General features: G+C 36.3%; 1 protein-coding gene across 7 annotated transcripts in view; it reads left to right on the plus strand.

Annotated features, from left to right (window-relative positions):
* Positions 1-16,228, plus strand: part of GABPB1 (GA binding protein transcription factor subunit beta 1) — a 67,237-nt gene extending 51,009 nt beyond the window's left edge. For 4 of the 7 annotated variants that reach the window (XM_032856511.1, XM_032856509.1, XM_032856513.1 and 1 more), the window contains exons 7-9: positions 4,365-4,550; positions 7,367-7,482; positions 14,723-16,228. In XM_032856511.1, coding sequence (XP_032712402.1) covers positions 4,365-4,550; positions 7,367-7,482; positions 14,723-14,875 — 455 coding nt within the window. In that variant the 3' untranslated portion in view covers positions 14,876-16,228. Of the gene's footprint in view, positions 1-4,364; positions 4,551-7,366; positions 7,502-14,722 lie in introns of all 7 variants that reach the window. The other 3 variants (XM_032856510.1, XM_032856514.1, XM_032856515.1) reach the window with 2 other exon arrangements.
* Positions 16,229-17,232: the final 1,004 nt, after the last annotated feature.

Below are 17,232 nucleotides of genomic sequence, written 5' to 3' on the forward strand. Positions count from 1 at the left end.
ATAGGGAGAAGCAGGCTCCCCGCCGAGCAAGGAGCCCGATGTGGGACTCGATCCCAGGACGCTGGGATCATGACCCGAGCCGAAGGCAGCCGCTTAACCAACTGAGCCACCCAGGCGTCCCTGTCTGGTCCTATTAAAGTAAATTCTTTTTTTTTTTTTTTTTTTTAAAGATTTTATTTATTTATTTATTTGACAGCACAATAAGCAGAGAGGCAGGCAGAGAGAGAGAGGAAGAAGCAGGCTCCCTGCAGAGCAGAAAGCCCGATGTGGGGCTCGATCCCAGGACCCTGGGATCATGATCTGAGCCGAAGGCAGAGGCTTTAACCCACTGAGCCACCCAGGCGCTCCTAAAGTAAATTCTTTCATAAAACGCTGTTTTATGGCTCTAGCCTGAAGTCCTATTTTGATTTTGTTTTGCTTAGCCTTATTCTTTTTTGTGGCCCAGCTATATAATCTCTTGATTAAATAGGCGTCTGTGACCATCCTTTTTTTAATCTTTAGAACAACTTCTATTGATTGTTCATATGGTGTTTTTCCAGAGGAGTAATGCGTCTGGTAGCTGTTTCCCTCCTTTCTTCTAATAGTGAAATTTGAATCAGGTCCCCTCTGTACATTGTTTTTCTGCTGTTCCTAAAATAGGACAGTAAAAGTGAATTGTCTTTAAGGGATAAGTTCCTGGACTTGATAAGGTTGTGTTGGTTTTGCTTTTTTGTTTTTAATTTCCGGTTCAGTTGTAGGCTCAATACCTTTGAAATGTTTTCAGTGAACACAGTTTCTCACATTGAAACATTTATATGTAGAATTTTCAGTCCTCAGATCATCTTAAAGACAGGTTTTTTTCTCTGTGTTATTTGAATTCTGTGGCATTATATTTAAGTCTTGTTCAACAAGAGATCTCTGATATTTTCAGTGATGATGTAGGCTATCTAGGCTTTCTTTATATATTACAATCTAACTTTTGATTTAGATCAATAAATATTACACTTATTTATTTTTTTTATCCGGGGGGGCGGGAGGAGGGTGTGTGTGTGTGTATATTTTAAATAAGTCTTTTTTAAAGTTTTTTTTTTTAAATGTTATTTATTGATTTGACAGACAGAGATCACAAGTAGATAGAGAGGCAGGCAGAGAGAGAGAGGGGAAGCAGGCTCCCTGCTGAGCAGAGAGCAATGTGGGCTCAATGTGGGGCTCGATCCCAGGACCCTGAGATCATAACCTGAGCTGAAGGCAGAGGCTTAACCCACGGAGCCACCCAGGCATCCCTAAAGTTTTTATTTTTTCTCTTTTATTCTTACATGTTTCAACATTTCACTGTTGGGTTGTTCTTGGGATTTCTGAGGGACACTTTGTCTTCCTACATAATTGGTTTTCCTATAATTTTTTCTCAAATTCCTTACTACAGCACAACTTAAAAAGAAAACTTTTTAGATGAAAGGGAGGAACTCTTATTATTTTAATGATAGTCATCAAGATAGTGCAAAGATGAAAGTTCTTGAGTTGTGCCTTGATTGTGTGTGATCTCAGAAATCTCTTATGTATGATTATGTTTTAAAGTATTTACTACTTGTAGTTTAGCATTCAATCAGACTGAACATTTCTTTTTCATATGGATATTTTTAATAAAAAATCAAAGCAATAACTAATGTGTTTGAAAACCTTAGTAGTAGTTCTGTTGAATATATTACTGTTTTATGTCCTACATTTCATTTTATAATTATCTTCCTGGAATTTTCTTAAGTGCTTGGTGATAAAGCCCAATTATAGTTTAAGAGAAACAAAAATGAGAGAACTCGAAACATTTTCAGTATTCTTTTCTGCAGTTTGTACTGTGACCCTTAGTTATTACAAATTCCAGAATCATAGGGTTGCAGCTAGGTCTGTGGCTATACCGGGAGTACATCTTTGAAAACTAGGGTACCCATACTTGTGTTTTTTTAGAAAGGAGCCCACTAATACCTCTGATGTTCTGCTGGCAGTTGGTAGCCATTTAGCATGTTTCAGAGCACCCGTACGTCTGAATGGTAGGTAACAGGGCTCAGGAGAGAATGGTTTTATTTAATTAAGCTTTTTGTAAAGTGTTCCCTCAAATAATCCATGAAAAAAACCCATATTATTTAGAAACAGTTTTTATGTGATTTCTTTTTTTAGAATTATATTGTTCTTTATTTTGTACAATTATTTGTAATTATTTTTCAGAATTATATGTATTAAATATTATATTAAAACTTTTTTTTAGATTGATAGTTTTCAAGCCCATAGAAAAATTGGAGGATGAACTTTATTTATACCTTTCACCCATCCTCACCACTTGTTAAAACTTGCCACACCTGCATGTACACACATGGGTGCACTTTTATTATCCCCAGTTATCTGCAGGTGGACAGATATCATGACACCTCACCCTTAAATACTTCAGCATATATCTCCCAGGAACAAGGACAGCCTGTTACATATTCATGGCTCACTGTATTTCCTAAAAACATCAACATTAATTTAGTAACAGTATCTGACATGTGGTCCACATTCAAGTTTCCCCAGTTAGCCCCCAAATATCCTTTAGAAAATGTTTGTTTTTCACCCAGGATCCAAAGTTCACGCATTGTATTTGGTTGTGTCTCTTCGGTCTCCCCCAGCCCAGGACAGCCCCTACCACTTCCGTTGTTCTTTTTGACATTGAAATCTTTGTAGACTCTGTACCCGTTGTGTGCACAGACATTTCATTCTGGATCCATTTGTTTAGTAATAATTAGATGCAGGCCAGACATTTTTCAGGAAGAACACAAGTGATGTTGTGTAATGTCCCGTTGCATCACATCAGGAGGCACTTGTCAGGCCATCCTGATCATGACCAGTTGGTGAGAGTGGTCACTGCCAGTCCTTATAGGTACCTTTCCCCTACTAATCTTTGGTGTGATACTTTGAGAATATATGAATATCTTGTTTCTTGAAATATTTCAGTGGTTTTAACACCTATTGGTGACCCTTGTTTGGATTATTACATTGGGGGTTATAATGATAATTTTTCTTGTTTTGTTAATTAGATATCATTCTTCTATCAAGATCTTTCCTCTTTCCCCCTTTCTGTCCTTCTTCATGAAGTTTTATTATGGGCAGATGGATTTTTAAAGATTCATTGTGCTATAATCCATTATTACCATTATTCTGTTTTCTTTCCTTTTTTTTTTTTTAAATTAAGTTCAGTTAGCCAACATAGAGTAGATCATTAGTTTGCGATGTAGCATTCAGTGATCCATTAGTGTGTTCATCACATCACTTGCCCTCTTTAATACCCATCGTTATTCCTTTGGAATCCATTTTCTTTGTTGAAGTGTAATATGCATACACAGAAAAATGCACAGCTAATAAGTATAGAGTATAATGAATTATGTCAGTGTGACTACTCCTGTATAATCACTGCTTAGTTCATAAGTGGGAAGAGTAGAGTATATATTTTGTATCTGACTTATATCACTGAGCATGGTTTTTGTCAGATTTATCCATGTTTTATATTTTGTTTTAATTGCTGTGTTGTATTCCACTGTATGAATCTACCATAGTCTGTTTATCCATCCTCCTTTTGATGGATACCTGGTTGGTTTCAAGTCTTTTACTATCATGAGTAAAGCTGCTATGAGTGTTGCTGTACATGTGTCTTTTAGGAGCAGTAGTTGGCCTAGGATTGCCTGTGGGCAAGGATTTTGGCAGCATTAAACTGTGATTTCTTTACCCATGCAAAGGCAGGGGTGCTGTTTTCAGCTGCCAGAATCCTCTCTGAGCCTCTCACAAAATATTAAGAACATAGTTTTGGATTTTATTTAAATAAATGTTAATATATTGTATTATTCACTATCACAGAGTACTCGATCTGTGTGCCACTTACTGTCAAGGCAACTCCAAAAAGGGAAAACTGTTTATTCTGCTTACTTGAAAAATACAGATTTTCTTGTTTCATCAAATATGGAAATGTGTATCTACTTATGTAAATATAAATGGAGTGTAATCACATACAAAATTCTCTTTTTGGATTACAGAATTTTCTTAAGCAGATGTAACTCTTGTTATATCTGTGACCTTGGGGGGTTTTATAATTTCTGTACCTCGTATAACTGAATGAAGAGATAGTTTTAAAATGCATAACATGCATAGCCAGAACTCACTTAATTGTAAATTGTGGGACTTGTAGGTGATGGTTTACATAGATATGTACAGCACCACTGCAGAGTGAATTTAATAAAAACCATGTAGTAGCTTTTCTGTGTCACACACAAAAAAGCAGGGAAAACAAAAGCAGCAAAACAAAAATAAATTTCTAGTCATACTTTTGTACATGTTCACTGATTTTTACATATATATTTTTTTTCCAGTAGTGGCTACGGAGGAGGTAGTTACAGCAGAATCTGTGGATGGTGCCATTCAGCAAGTAGTTAGCTCAGGGGGTCAGCAAGTCATCACAATAGTCACAGATGGAATTCAGCTTGGAAATTTGCACTCCATTCCGACCAGTGGAATAGGTCAGCCCATCATTGTGACCATGCCAGATGGACAACAAGGTTGGTAGTAGGCATGTGCATAAAGTTTGAATTTATTCTCAATGCTCGGGAAATTGTGGTGTTTCTCAAAGTATTTATTTATGCCTTAAATTATATTTTTGTAACCTTTCGCAACAGACGTGATTGGCTAGTTTTATTTGCTTGGATTAGTATTGAAATGAACTTGGTATCTCTAAGTATATACTAGGTGGTAAAAAGAATTGGCTCCAAAGTATTCTGTTTGGAAAATGAGCTTAAGTAAACAATTCAGAATCTGCTTTGGACAATAATTCCTTATGCCATTTATTGCAATTCTGATATCATATAGTCTTTTAAAAATACCATGTTAGAAAAGGCTCCTTACAAAGAAGTTGGGCTTAGGACTTGTAGTAGGAACGTGGTAGCCACTGTTAGCACCTTTGTTGATAACATTCCCATTTTTTTCCCTCTTGGAAACCACTGAAAGCAGTAAGGTAGATTAAACAAAAGGTTGAGAAAACCATAAAATTCCATATTTTAAGTGCTGCGCAAACCATCTAAGTCCATTAGCATCAGGGCAAGAGAACCTTCATGAAATCCCACAGTGGTGCATCAGGAAAAGAGAAGAGATTGAGCTCAGAAATTAGCAATAAATACACACTCAGCAAGACAGGGCCCAGGCTATGTAGGAGGTGCTGTAAGCAGGGCTGAGGTAGACTAGGGCGTGAATGCTGGAGGAAGCAGAAAGAGAAGGTGCAGAAAATTCCTATCTGAGCAAGCATTGCCAGGTACCCAGGACCCCCGTCCCCAACAAAAAAAAAGTGTGTGCACATGCATAACCTTTTAGAAAATGATTAGGATTGCAGAGACTGTGTCCCTTCATGGCTAGTGAAGGAATTGGGGGAGGGAGGGGCTAGAGCTAGAGGTTTGGTTTAGAGTGACAGAGGAGGTATGGCACTATAGGGTGACCAGGTCTCAGGGAAGAAGTTTGTCTCTATAGCAGAAGAGGAGCCCTTTGACCCGTGAAGCCTAGAAGGCCATTCTCTTCCATTCTGCAGAAATCTGCTGATGGCTAGTTCAAAATTTGGGTCAGGCCCAGATGCTTTCACAAAGCTTCAAAGAACTCATTCTAATTTTATAGAAATAAGAAAACTTTCACAATTTGTATGAAGCAGATAGAATGTTTCTAATACCTGACCGTACACAGACAGACTACTCTCAACCCACGAACAAATGGAAAGAAATGTCATGTTTTTGGTTGAGAAGATTCACTCTCATAAAGATTGCAATTCTCCCTGAATTAATTTATAAATGTAATATGATACAGGGAAAAAAAAAAAAGTTTTAGTTTGCTAGGGCTGCCACAGCAAAATACCACAGACTGAATGGCTCAACAGAAATTTATCTTCTCACAGTGCTGGAGGTTTGAAGTCCAAGATAAGGTGTTGGCAAATTTGGTTTCTTCTGAGGCTTTCTCCTTCCTTGGCTTGCAGATGGCTGCCTTCTCACTGTGTCCTCATGTGGATGTCCCTCAGTCTGTGTTGTCTTTGTCTTAATCTCTCCTTCTAAAATGACAACAGTCATACTGGGTTAGGGCCCACCCACATGACCTCATTTTACCTTATTTACCTCTTTAAAGGCCCAATCTCCAAATGAACAGTCACACTGTGAAGTACTGGGGGTTAGGACTGAAGTATTTGAATTTTGAGGAGGACACAATTCAGCCCATAACAGAGACTAACAGGTTTTTTTCCTGCAACAAGTCAAACAGATTCTTAAGTTATATTAGTGGGTGGAGAAGGGAAGAAGATTAAGGAAAACTCTGGGAAAGAAGAGCAATGAGAGGTATTTAATGAGTATTAAGATAAACTTTTAAAGCCTCAGTAATTAAAAAATGTGTAACTGACATATGAATATATACAGACTATGCAGACAGTCCAATGAAGCAGATACAAGGTTCTCCATTCTTTTTGGGTTAATTTATAAGTGTAATGTAGTATGAGTTAAAGGAAACAAGACTTTAATTCTCAAGATCACTAATGTTTTAAATTTCAGTGTACTAAAAATTTTACTTTTTTTCATTTCTGCTTACATTTATAACTGACAGAGCTTTTAATATTTTGATAAAAAACTTTAAAGGCTATTACACAATTATAATTTTCCCCATTGATTATTAAAATTGCTTTGCATGGTTCTAGCTCTCACATTCATTTCTATGGTCCGTACTGCTTTGCTATGCAGAGCAAGGACAGCCTCTCTCTCTCTCTCTCTCTCTCTGTATGTTTATATCTGTATAAAGAAATACTAAAAATTAGGGACAAAGTCCAACAAGCCAAAAGAAAAACAAGCAAAGGTTATACACAGACAACGTTCATAATGGCGTGTCCATGCGGTGGACTGTTATGTGGCCAGATGAAAGTGAGCACTGTATGTGCTGATGGAAGATACCCTTGGTACATGGAGTGAAGAAAGTGGAGGGAGAACAGTGTCTCTGTTGTATGTATGCTGCCTTTTGTATAAGACAGAAAAATGAAAATGTGTGTTCATGTTTGTTTTTATATAAGTTAACACAAGAACAATAACAAGAAACCAATAAATGTGATTCTCTATTATGGTAATTGGTTTTTCACCCATGTAGTGAATATGTCATCTGTAAATCTTTTTAAAAAATAGGTACTTTAAAAATAAATAGTATTCTTTAAAAATGCACCCTGAAGACAAATATGGATATCCTCATAAAAAGAAAATTAATGCTTGTAAATTATTATTTTGGGACATCTTTATTTTAGATGAGTTGCATCAACAATGTTACAACTAGTTTTATTAAATGAAGTAACATGCACTTTTTTTAATTTTAGTATTAACAGTACCAGCAACTGACATTGCTGAAGAAACTGTTATAAGTGAAGAACCACCAGCCAAGAGACAATGTATCGAAATAATTGAAAACCGGGTGGAATCTGCAGAAATAGAAGTAAGGAGTCTTTTACCCGGTGTGTTTTGCTGCAGTCATCCAAAATAAATTCAATTTGCTTTTCTATATATATATTTTTGGTCTTTTATATTTATTACTGACAGTGTTGTTTTGATACAGAATGAAAGTACATAGTACTATTTTGTCTAATTATTTGCTTATACATAAAGCAAGCCCTCAATAAATACATATTGAATGAATGAATGAATGAGTGAAGAATTTGTTTATAACAAAGTCTGTCATCATGGTAACATTGTAATGAATTTGGTTCTTGCACTCCATCCTTTATTTTCTATTAAATTTACATGCATCGTTCTCACAAGTCACTGAAGGAAATGTCACTGTATATTGACAAAAAACATTCTTTTCTTTCGAAAGTGAAATACAAATGCCTGTTTGGGCTGGAGGATCCTTTTAAAGAAGGTTGATGTTTGTTGACTAGGTCATTTTTTAAAAAGCCATACATAACTGCTTATTTCACTATTAAGTTCTTTAAGAAGGAATTTAAATTTAGATTAGCTGTTGATAGGATTCAGCTTTTTTCCCCTCCTCCCAAACTAGTTTGGAAGTGTAACCAGACCAGAATGCCTCACAAATTTTTTGTCTCACATGACTGTAAATAAAACTGTGTTCCCTAAATTTTACATTAACTCATACAAAGTGAAAACAAAATTATTCTTGAATAACTTCAGAAGATCAATTGCAGTATAAAGGACATTGGACTTGAAATTAAATGAGCTGGATTTGAATCCCACCTCTTTCCCGTTAGCTTTGAGGCAAGTTATCTTACCTTCCTGAATTGCAGTTTTATTTTCTTTCAAATTGGAGTTTTGGATAACTTTCTGCATTTGGATAACTTACCAGAATTAAAAAGTCAGCATACTCATTATACACATATACTCGTAATACCTGATATTTGTAACCAGTAAATGTTGTTGAATATCTTAAATAATAATAATGTTGGTGAATGTCTAAGAGTTCTTAATGTCTTGTTTCATCGAAAAGAGGACTTTCTTTTTTTTTAAGTAACTAAAAAGCAACATAATTCTGACTGAGGACAACTAGAATGTATCTTTGCTACAGTTCGTGTTAAGTGTAATGCTGGTACATCTTTAAGCTACAATCACAAAGAATATATTATTGAGTTAACAAGAATCCAATTCATGGCTTAGCCAGAATGTTTGCTAAAAGTATGACTTTAATTACTGAAGGTAAGTTGTTTTGTTTCTTCAAAATTTAAAATGATATTTAGTAGACAGAAGTTCTTACAGACTAGCAATTTTTTTCATTAACAGTATCAATATACTTGTTATTTAGTAATCTTTAAAAAAAAGTTTTTTGATGTCAGACGATTTTTTCTGGCACATCAGGTGAAAAAATTTTGTCATGTACTTTGCTTTTTTTTTTTGCTTTAACTGTTTAATAAAATCTTTTTAAATTACTTGAATTTTTATTAAACATAAGCTTACTAAATTCAACATAGTATATATTTAAAACAGTGAATGTGCATCTTGTACCTTTATTTACCTAATAACCCTTAAGTGTTGTTTTCCTCAAAGGTCAGCCTGATCCCTCCTTCCCTGACTTAGTCTTTTTAGAGACCTGGGAGAATAATTACAGATAATAGGAAAGTATGAATTGAGGTATATAAATTAACTAGAACCAAGGCTAGAACTTTAGGGAGATGGAGTTTTAGCTTGGTTTAAAGAAGTGTTTTGTTTTGTTTTTTGTAATTAGAGCTTTCTGGTCATGGAACTCTCATTCTCCATCACCAGAAATGTTCAAGCCAACATTGCATGATCTTTCTAGAGCTCTTACAGAGACACCTTGAAGCTACAATGAGTCTAGATGGTAGAGGGGGCTGGGGATATAGAATGAAAAGAGGCCTCCAGTGTTTTCATCAAACCAGGTAATCATTTCCTTATAATACATAGAGTGGTACTTTTGAACTTATTTTCTTAGATGACCAGTGGAGTTGTCTTGGGGGCAGACTTTTCTACTCTAAGTGACAACTTAACCATTAACTAAAAAAGTTTCTTGCAGGCAGTGGCTGGGGCATTTTTGATCCCAGGGGACATTTGGCAGTGTCTGGAGACATTTTGGGTTGTCATAACTAGGGGCATGCCCCTGACCTATAGGGGATAGAGGCTGGGCCTGCTGCTAAACATCCTACAATGCACAGGACAGCCCCCATAGTTAAGAATTATCTGGTCCAAAAACATCCATGTTGAGATTGAGGAACTCTGCCCTGTGGGAATTAAAGAATTAACTCGTTATTCAGAATCTGACATGTTTGAGTTTTCTCTGCATGTGTGTGTCTACAACTACCAAAGAGAGTGTTTATAAGTCAAGTGTTAAGAATTTATATTTACAGGGGTGCCTGGGTGGCTCAGTGGGTTAAAGCCTCTGCCTTCGGCTCAGGTCATGATCCCAGGATCCTGGGATTGAGCCCCGCATGGGGCTCTCTGCTCTGCGGGGAGCCTGCTTCCTCCTCTCTCTCTCTGCCTGCCTCTCTGCCTACTTGTGATCTCTGTCTGTCAAATAAATAAATAAAATCTTTGAAAAAGATTAAAAAAAAAAAAAAGAATTTATATTTACAGTTTCCCGACTAACATTGGAGAGGTTTATTAATAATCTCTACAAAATTGGTTTAAATTGTAGAAAATGTATTATAAATGCTACAGTTTTTATATCTGCATTGTAATAATATAAGAAATGAAATTGATTTGTTTTTCAAAGGGGAGGTATGAATAAGACACCAAATTGCAATAATGTATATCATATCACCCCCTTGATATTACTGCACTAAAGATATTTTTAGAAGCAGTGTGCTATATATGAATCAGTGAATTCTTTTGTAATGTGGGAGGGAAGAAATACAATTAGTGTATTAGGAGTAACAGATTCTTTCCTGTTATTTACTTGTGTGAATTCAGGAAATAACTTTATTTTATTTTTTAAGTGTTTCAAGATTCATTGTTTATGCACCACACCCAGTGCTCCATGTAATACGTGCCCTCCTTAGCAAGTTTATTTTTAATGAAATATTTGTGTCTTCTAACCAGTGATGGATTGAGATCCTTACTGTTCTTTTAAAAATTGTTTCCTGTAAACTTTACAGTGTTTGATTTGATGCAGTTTTTTTCAATCTATTTTCTTTTTATTGATATTCTTTTGATCTATCAGAGTTGAAAATTTTCTGTACTCTTTTTTTTTTTTTTTTAAGGTTTTTATTCATTTGAGAGAGACAGTGAGCAAGACAGAGCAAGAGCGCGAGCATGAGCTGGGGGAGGAGTAGAGGGAGAGAGAGAAGCAGACTCCTCTCTGAGCAGGAAGCCCTACTCAGGGCTCGATCCCAGGACTCCAGGATCACAACCTGAGCCAAAGGCAGACATTTAACAGACTGAGCTACCCAGGCGCCCCTCCTATCTCTTATAGATAAGTTTTTTTCTTCAGGGTGGAGTAGGCAAAGGGCCAGGGAGCAAATACTTTTGGTGTTGTGGGCTGACCAATCTGTGCTTCTCTACTCACTTTTGCCATTGTAGTGGGAAAGTAGCCATTGACACTTTGAAAATGAGTACACATGCCTTATTTCAGTAAAACTTTATTTATAAAAACAGGATCATATTTGGCCCTGGCACTTGGAAAATTGATGTTTATACACAAAGAAATAGCTTACACACTCTGCCCAGTTTTTCTCTCTTTTTAAAGATTTTGTTTTTGACAGAAAACACAAGTGGTAGGGGGAGGGGCAGAGGGAGAAGCAGACTCCTGGCTGAGCATGGAGCCCAATGTGGGGCTGAATCCTGGGACCCTGGGATCATGACCCAAGCTGAAGGCAGATGCGTAATCGACTGAGCCACCCAGGTGCCCCAATTTCTCTCTCTCTTTCTCTCTTTTTCTTTTTTGTTTTTAAGATTATTTATTTATTTATTTGACGGACAGAGATCACAAGTAGGCAGAGAAGCAGGCAGAGAGAGAAGAGGAAGCAGGCTCCCTGTCAAGCAGAGACCCTGATGCGGGGCTTGATCCCAGGACGCTGGGATCATGACCTGAACTAAAGGCAGAGGCTTTAACCTACTGAGCCACCCAGGCGCCCCCAGTTTCTCTCTTTTTAAACAAATATTTAATGGTTAAGAATATGGATATGTTTTATAATTTTCTGATTGTGTTATCTTGGTTAGGTTTAAATATTTAACCTTTTAAATCTTGGTTTCCCCATCAGTAACAGGGAAGAAATAACAGCACCTATATTATCAGATTTTTGTAAAGTTTAAATGAGAACACATGTAAAGGAGTAGAATTTATAATAAGTGTTCATGGTTAGTTGCTTTTATTATCTTCCAAAATTTATAGAGAAGTATGGTAAAACATGAACCACTATACTGATGTTTTGCCTTATAATAGCTAAGGTAAAAATAAATTTGAATACTAGAAAATTAAAAATGGTATCACTGTTTCGACAGAATTGCTACCAGCTGAATCCAAATTCAAGAATTTTGTTTGAAGATAAAAAAGCAAACTCAAATCTTCCCTTGCCCTGTTATTCCATTGCTTGGGTTTGGAGTTGTGGTGTAAGATAAATATATCTTCTCAGTTGCTACCAAATCGTGATTATTGTCAGAATTTACTTTTTTGGAATTCTTCATTCTTAGACTGTTAAAGGAAAAATATTTTAGTATTACATATTTTTAGGTGAAGGTGTGTTTATTCACAAATGTCAAAGTCCTTTTTACTGTGCTTTTACTGGAAAAGGTCAAAGCTATAGGATTGGTATTTCTATTTAAATATAAATCCTCAAATGTCAGTCTGTTGGACTATTCACGTGTGAAACAACCAAACTACTGTTTATGTTAAGGAAATGTCTTGTATATAATATATGTTCAGTAAACATTTAACAAATAAATTTGTAAACAAAGGATCTCTGAGTAAAATAAGAAGTGATATTTTCCACTTTTTAGAGATTTTTATTTGCTTTGAAAAGTGAGGTGGCAAGAAGATTCTCTCCCCAAACACCTATATTCTTGAGAAGTAAAAAATGGAAACACTTAAAAAAAAAACCAGAGCTTTAATAATGTTAAGTGTGCTTTCAGTCTGGAGGACTAAGTATACTTAGATAAGTATACTTATCTTTCAGGTTTTACAGATACAGTCAAGAAATGGCAGTGTAATATGAATCTTTTATTTGGCCTGGTAGGCAAAAGAGAGCTATCTTTTCATTTATAGGAAGATATACTCTAATTGAAATAAAAATATGCTATAAGGAAAATAAACTATATTTACTGTTACACTACCTCACTCAGTTTGCTTTCATTTGCTGAGTGTGAATCATTGCTGTTTCTAATGTTAATGAAGAGCTAGTACAAGGAGATGCCTTAGAGTTAGAGAGTGTATTCCAGTATTTCCTACCAAATTCAAAACTTGTGTTATCAAAGGATCTTATTTCTTAACACATGTAAAATTTTAAAACACTTATGTGCGGCCATGAGTGCTCCTGCCAGAGGTGGTGGTCTAGCTCCTGGAGATGCAGCCCCCTTCTCCCGTTCTTTCTATTGGCATGCTCTAAATTCTCCAGAGTTCACTGCCAAGGTAGTGGTGTTGATTATTACCTGAGGCTCATCTCTTGATTGTTGTCTTTTCTGACTTGTTTCTACTTTGCCATCTTGCCTGGAGAAAGGGTAAGAAGAGGATAAGAAAAGGGTAGCAGGGTAAGGTGTGGGCATTTCTTAAATTGGAGATGAAGGGCGCATATGTTTCTTGTACATTTTGTGTAAATGGAAGATTTGAAGACTACTTATGTGATCAATCATTCCCACATTTTGTGGACTCGGGAAAAATAAAGGATGAATTTAGCTTCATTCCCAGTATGGGGAAGGGAATGGAATCGAAGGAAGGAAAGAGTCTTACACTTGCTCCTCCTTGGAGACCATGTGAATAGTGAAGGGGAGGGAATCTTTTGGTGTTCATAATGGACAGGAGGCAAGGAAGTAGAGGAAGAGACCCTCAAACTGTCTTTTTCCCCAGTAGGCTCCTGACCCTCACCTTCAGTTCCATCTAGTCAAGTGTCTTGTCCAGAGTGACCCTGGCATTTCCTTTTTATTTTTTTTTAAGTATTTTATTTATTTGACAGAGATCACAAGTAGGCAGAGAGGCAGGCAGAGAGAGGAGAGGAGGAAGCAGGCTCCCCGCTGAGCAGAGAGCCCGATGTGGGGCTCGATCCCAGGACCCGGAGATCATGACCTGAGCCGAAGGCAGAGGCTTAACCCACTGAGCCACCCAGGCGCCCGAACCCTGGCATTTGTTATGATCATTCATAGCCCTCCTACCCTGAGTCCTCATCCCCCTAAAAGGTCCCGGGCCTCTGTAATGAGGTTGAGCTTGGGCCTGTGCGTGTCGAACTTTTGTCCATGTGCATACTAGAGGTATGAGAAAGGAGCCTTTGAAGGGTTTTCCCTTAGGCAACTGAGTAGGGAAAAGGTATCATTTTCATTGGACTAGATTTGTGTTTAGCTCTCAGTTTATTGAGGAATTTAATACATATATTTTGTATTTGTATAATTTAGTGAATTCCACGGTAGAGAAATTAGTATTTTATTGGTTTGTAAATGGGATAATTAGGAAATATTAATCTAAATGGACATTCTTCATTCCACAGATGAGGAATCTAGCTTGTTACCAGAGAGGAAGATAGTATTAAAAGCAGTAATATTAGAATCTCATAAACCCAACTGTGTTACCTTGGAAAGGCTACATCATCTCTGAGCATCGTTTTCCTCATCTGTAAAATGGGCATAATCTCTGTCTTACAGGCTTGTTATTGGACATCACCTTGTTTAGTTACATAATGAGTGCTCAATAAGTACTAACTTCTATAGTCTGTTATACCTTTACATAAAAACATCACAGAGATGTGAAGAGGTATATTTCTCTCTTAAAGCTCTTCACTGGTCTTTGTGGACCTCTACCTTTATATGTCTGACAATCTGGGTTCGTTATGTTAATCCCACTTTTAATTAGGGAATGCTTTCTTGAGGTCAGAAACTAATCTCTGTCAGAGTGTGGAACACAAAATTTGGGGCTTTAATTATTAATGAATTAGTTGACAAGGCAAGACATTTTGGGAAATATCAATAGGTGGCTACGTCTAGCTCCTACAGATCTTTCAGTTTGAGGGATGCGTGCTTATGTGTCTTAATCATGTATTCATGCAAACATTGAAAAAACCTTTTCTTTCAATTAGGAGAGAGAAGCTCTTCAGAAACAGCTGGATGAGGCAAATCGAGAAGCACAAAAATATCGACAGCAGCTTCTAAAGAAAGAACAGGAAGCAGAGGCCTACAGACAAAAATTAGAAGCGATGACTCGTCTTCAGACTAATAAAGAAGCTGTTTAATTAACTACGAACATGTAGTTGGATTTACTTTTGGTTAAGAAAGAACACAGTCTTGAACTGTACACCACAAGGCGCAGTCGCAGGAAGCCAGGATAACAGAGGAGACTACGGATTGACGATCGGACTTAAGCCATGCGCTCTGAATCCTTGTAACATAAAACTCTACTTTAGAAGTTGTGAAATGTATTTAAAACTGAATTCTGTAAATAGTTTTTGTTTTTTTACAGTTCCAGATGAGTTATAAAGATTGTTGAAGAGATCCAAAAACACAATAAGCCACTGTTTTTGTGAATTCTTTATGATTTTAGTATGAACCTTGATTTCTCAGAAACAGAACAGTTTTAAGGGTGATCGTTGTCGATTAGACCAAATGTTATGTAAAAATTATGTGGTGGACTGATGCTGGAATTACTCCTGTAGGTATAAACTTCTATATGAAGAGAAGATTTCTCCCAGGAAATCTTTGTACAGCTTTAAGTTGTCTCAGATTCTCTGAAAACATTTTTTAGAAAGCAAATTTTTATATTTGTTCAATTTCAGCTATGCCCAAGTAGATTTACATGTATATGAAGCAAATATTTTTTAAACTTTCTGTTTGTACATATTCTGCATGTTTTATAATTTCAAAACGCATCACTTGCATAGGTATTTTTCCCACAAAGATGATGAAAGTGAACTAGGGGAAAAAAATCCTTTTATTCTGTAGGTCATTGAAAGTTAAGTAAGCTAGAAGCTGGTTTTATTGGGATGACAATGTTCTTAGAAGGAGCAGCTTACAAGGTAACTTGAATTTGCAAACTGCAAAAATCTATGCTTTTTTGAAAATTTCATAGTGGGGACGTGAAACTGTATTCTGTGCCTTCCATCATGATTTCCACATGAAAGCACTTTAAGGCACTGGATTTTAAGATAATGTTTTTGGAATACTCAGAGCATATGGGTTTCTGAAATATTTCATGGACTCATTTTCCCCCAGGAAATTATTCTTACGGAAAAATATGCTTTTGTATGTAGAACAAGAACTTTTTGTACTACAGTGATGCTAGGTATGTCTAACATAACTTTTACTTTTCCCTGTGAAAGCTGTATGTCTGTGCTGTGACTTGCTCTCATCACAATATTGTTGAATTCCACAATGTATGGACATTAAACTCTGACATACTGTTCATTCTTTTTTGTAAAAATAACTTCAAGCTCTTTTTTCTTGCTTTATTTTTTAATGTCTTATTGCTTTATGAAAATGTTTAACCCCAAAACCCTTCTAGATTACCTATCTGTATAAAGAAGCAATTACCTTTAAAACTGTACTCTGGCCTACTTTTCTATTTTACAATTAAATATCTTTTCCACATACATTCCGTGTAGACTTATATTTTGACCACACATTAAAAATTTTGTTCTTTATGTTACAGCCATATTCTGCCAGAATGAGAATATATACTGTATCTTACACTCCACACTGTATCTTACAAATCCTGGAGGTAATCTCTTGGGAAGTTGCTAGCTCTCTCACGGGAATTATTATAGTTGTTAAGGTAATGAAAGGATCTGTGACCCATCAGCCTGATACTTGATACTTGGCAACTTAGAAAGGTTCGAGAGCAAATTTAAGAACTCTAGAAAGAAGAGAAAAAGACCTTTAAAATTTACCACTGAATTTGACATAGATTTTAAATTACCTAAAACTAGGTTTTATAAATGCTAGGCCATATTTTCAGTAGCATGAAGCTACTTTTGTATGTCTTATTATTTGAGTGCATTTATGGGTTGGTTAGGCAGTGCCTTTGACATATGCAGAGCTGGAGTGGGGAAGGTCCAGTAGGTTTACCTCAGAGTGCAAGCCACTGTACACTTTGCTTCCAGATCAGCTCGGCCCCAAAGAGCCCTGAGACAGTTGGAAATGAGCTCCTGAAAGCTGATTTCATACTCTTTTTGATTCATAGTCTCCTCTTGTGCTAGGGATTTTACCTGGTACAAGAAGGAGTTTTGATTTGTAGTAACATTTGATGTAGACGGGAGAAAATAATTGGTACTTAAAAGGAATATATCTATGATAATATCAGGTAAATACTCAGGTGTCTTTGGTAGATGTTCACTTTTTTCAGAGTGTTATGTTGGACTTGTATAATTCCTCAGTCATCTATCCCTGATCCAGTGTGCTGCGAAATCAATAGACAAGAATTTATAACACATTTCAAATGACTTTTTTTTTTTTTTTTAGCTTCTGTTTTCAGGCAGGCTGGAAAAGCTTTGCAGTCTAATTCTCGGTGGTATTTTGAGCAGAAGATTAAAGGATCTGACAGGATAAAATAATACAGAAGTTTTCAGAAATCTGTACTTAATGGGTTTCCTCTACC

Source organism: Lontra canadensis, unplaced genomic scaffold (genome assembly GCF_010015895.1).
Source record: "Lontra canadensis isolate GAN:19392208 unplaced genomic scaffold, GSC_riverotter_1.0 scaffold12, whole genome shotgun sequence".
Lineage (NCBI taxonomy): Eukaryota > Metazoa > Chordata > Mammalia > Carnivora > Mustelidae > Lontra > Lontra canadensis.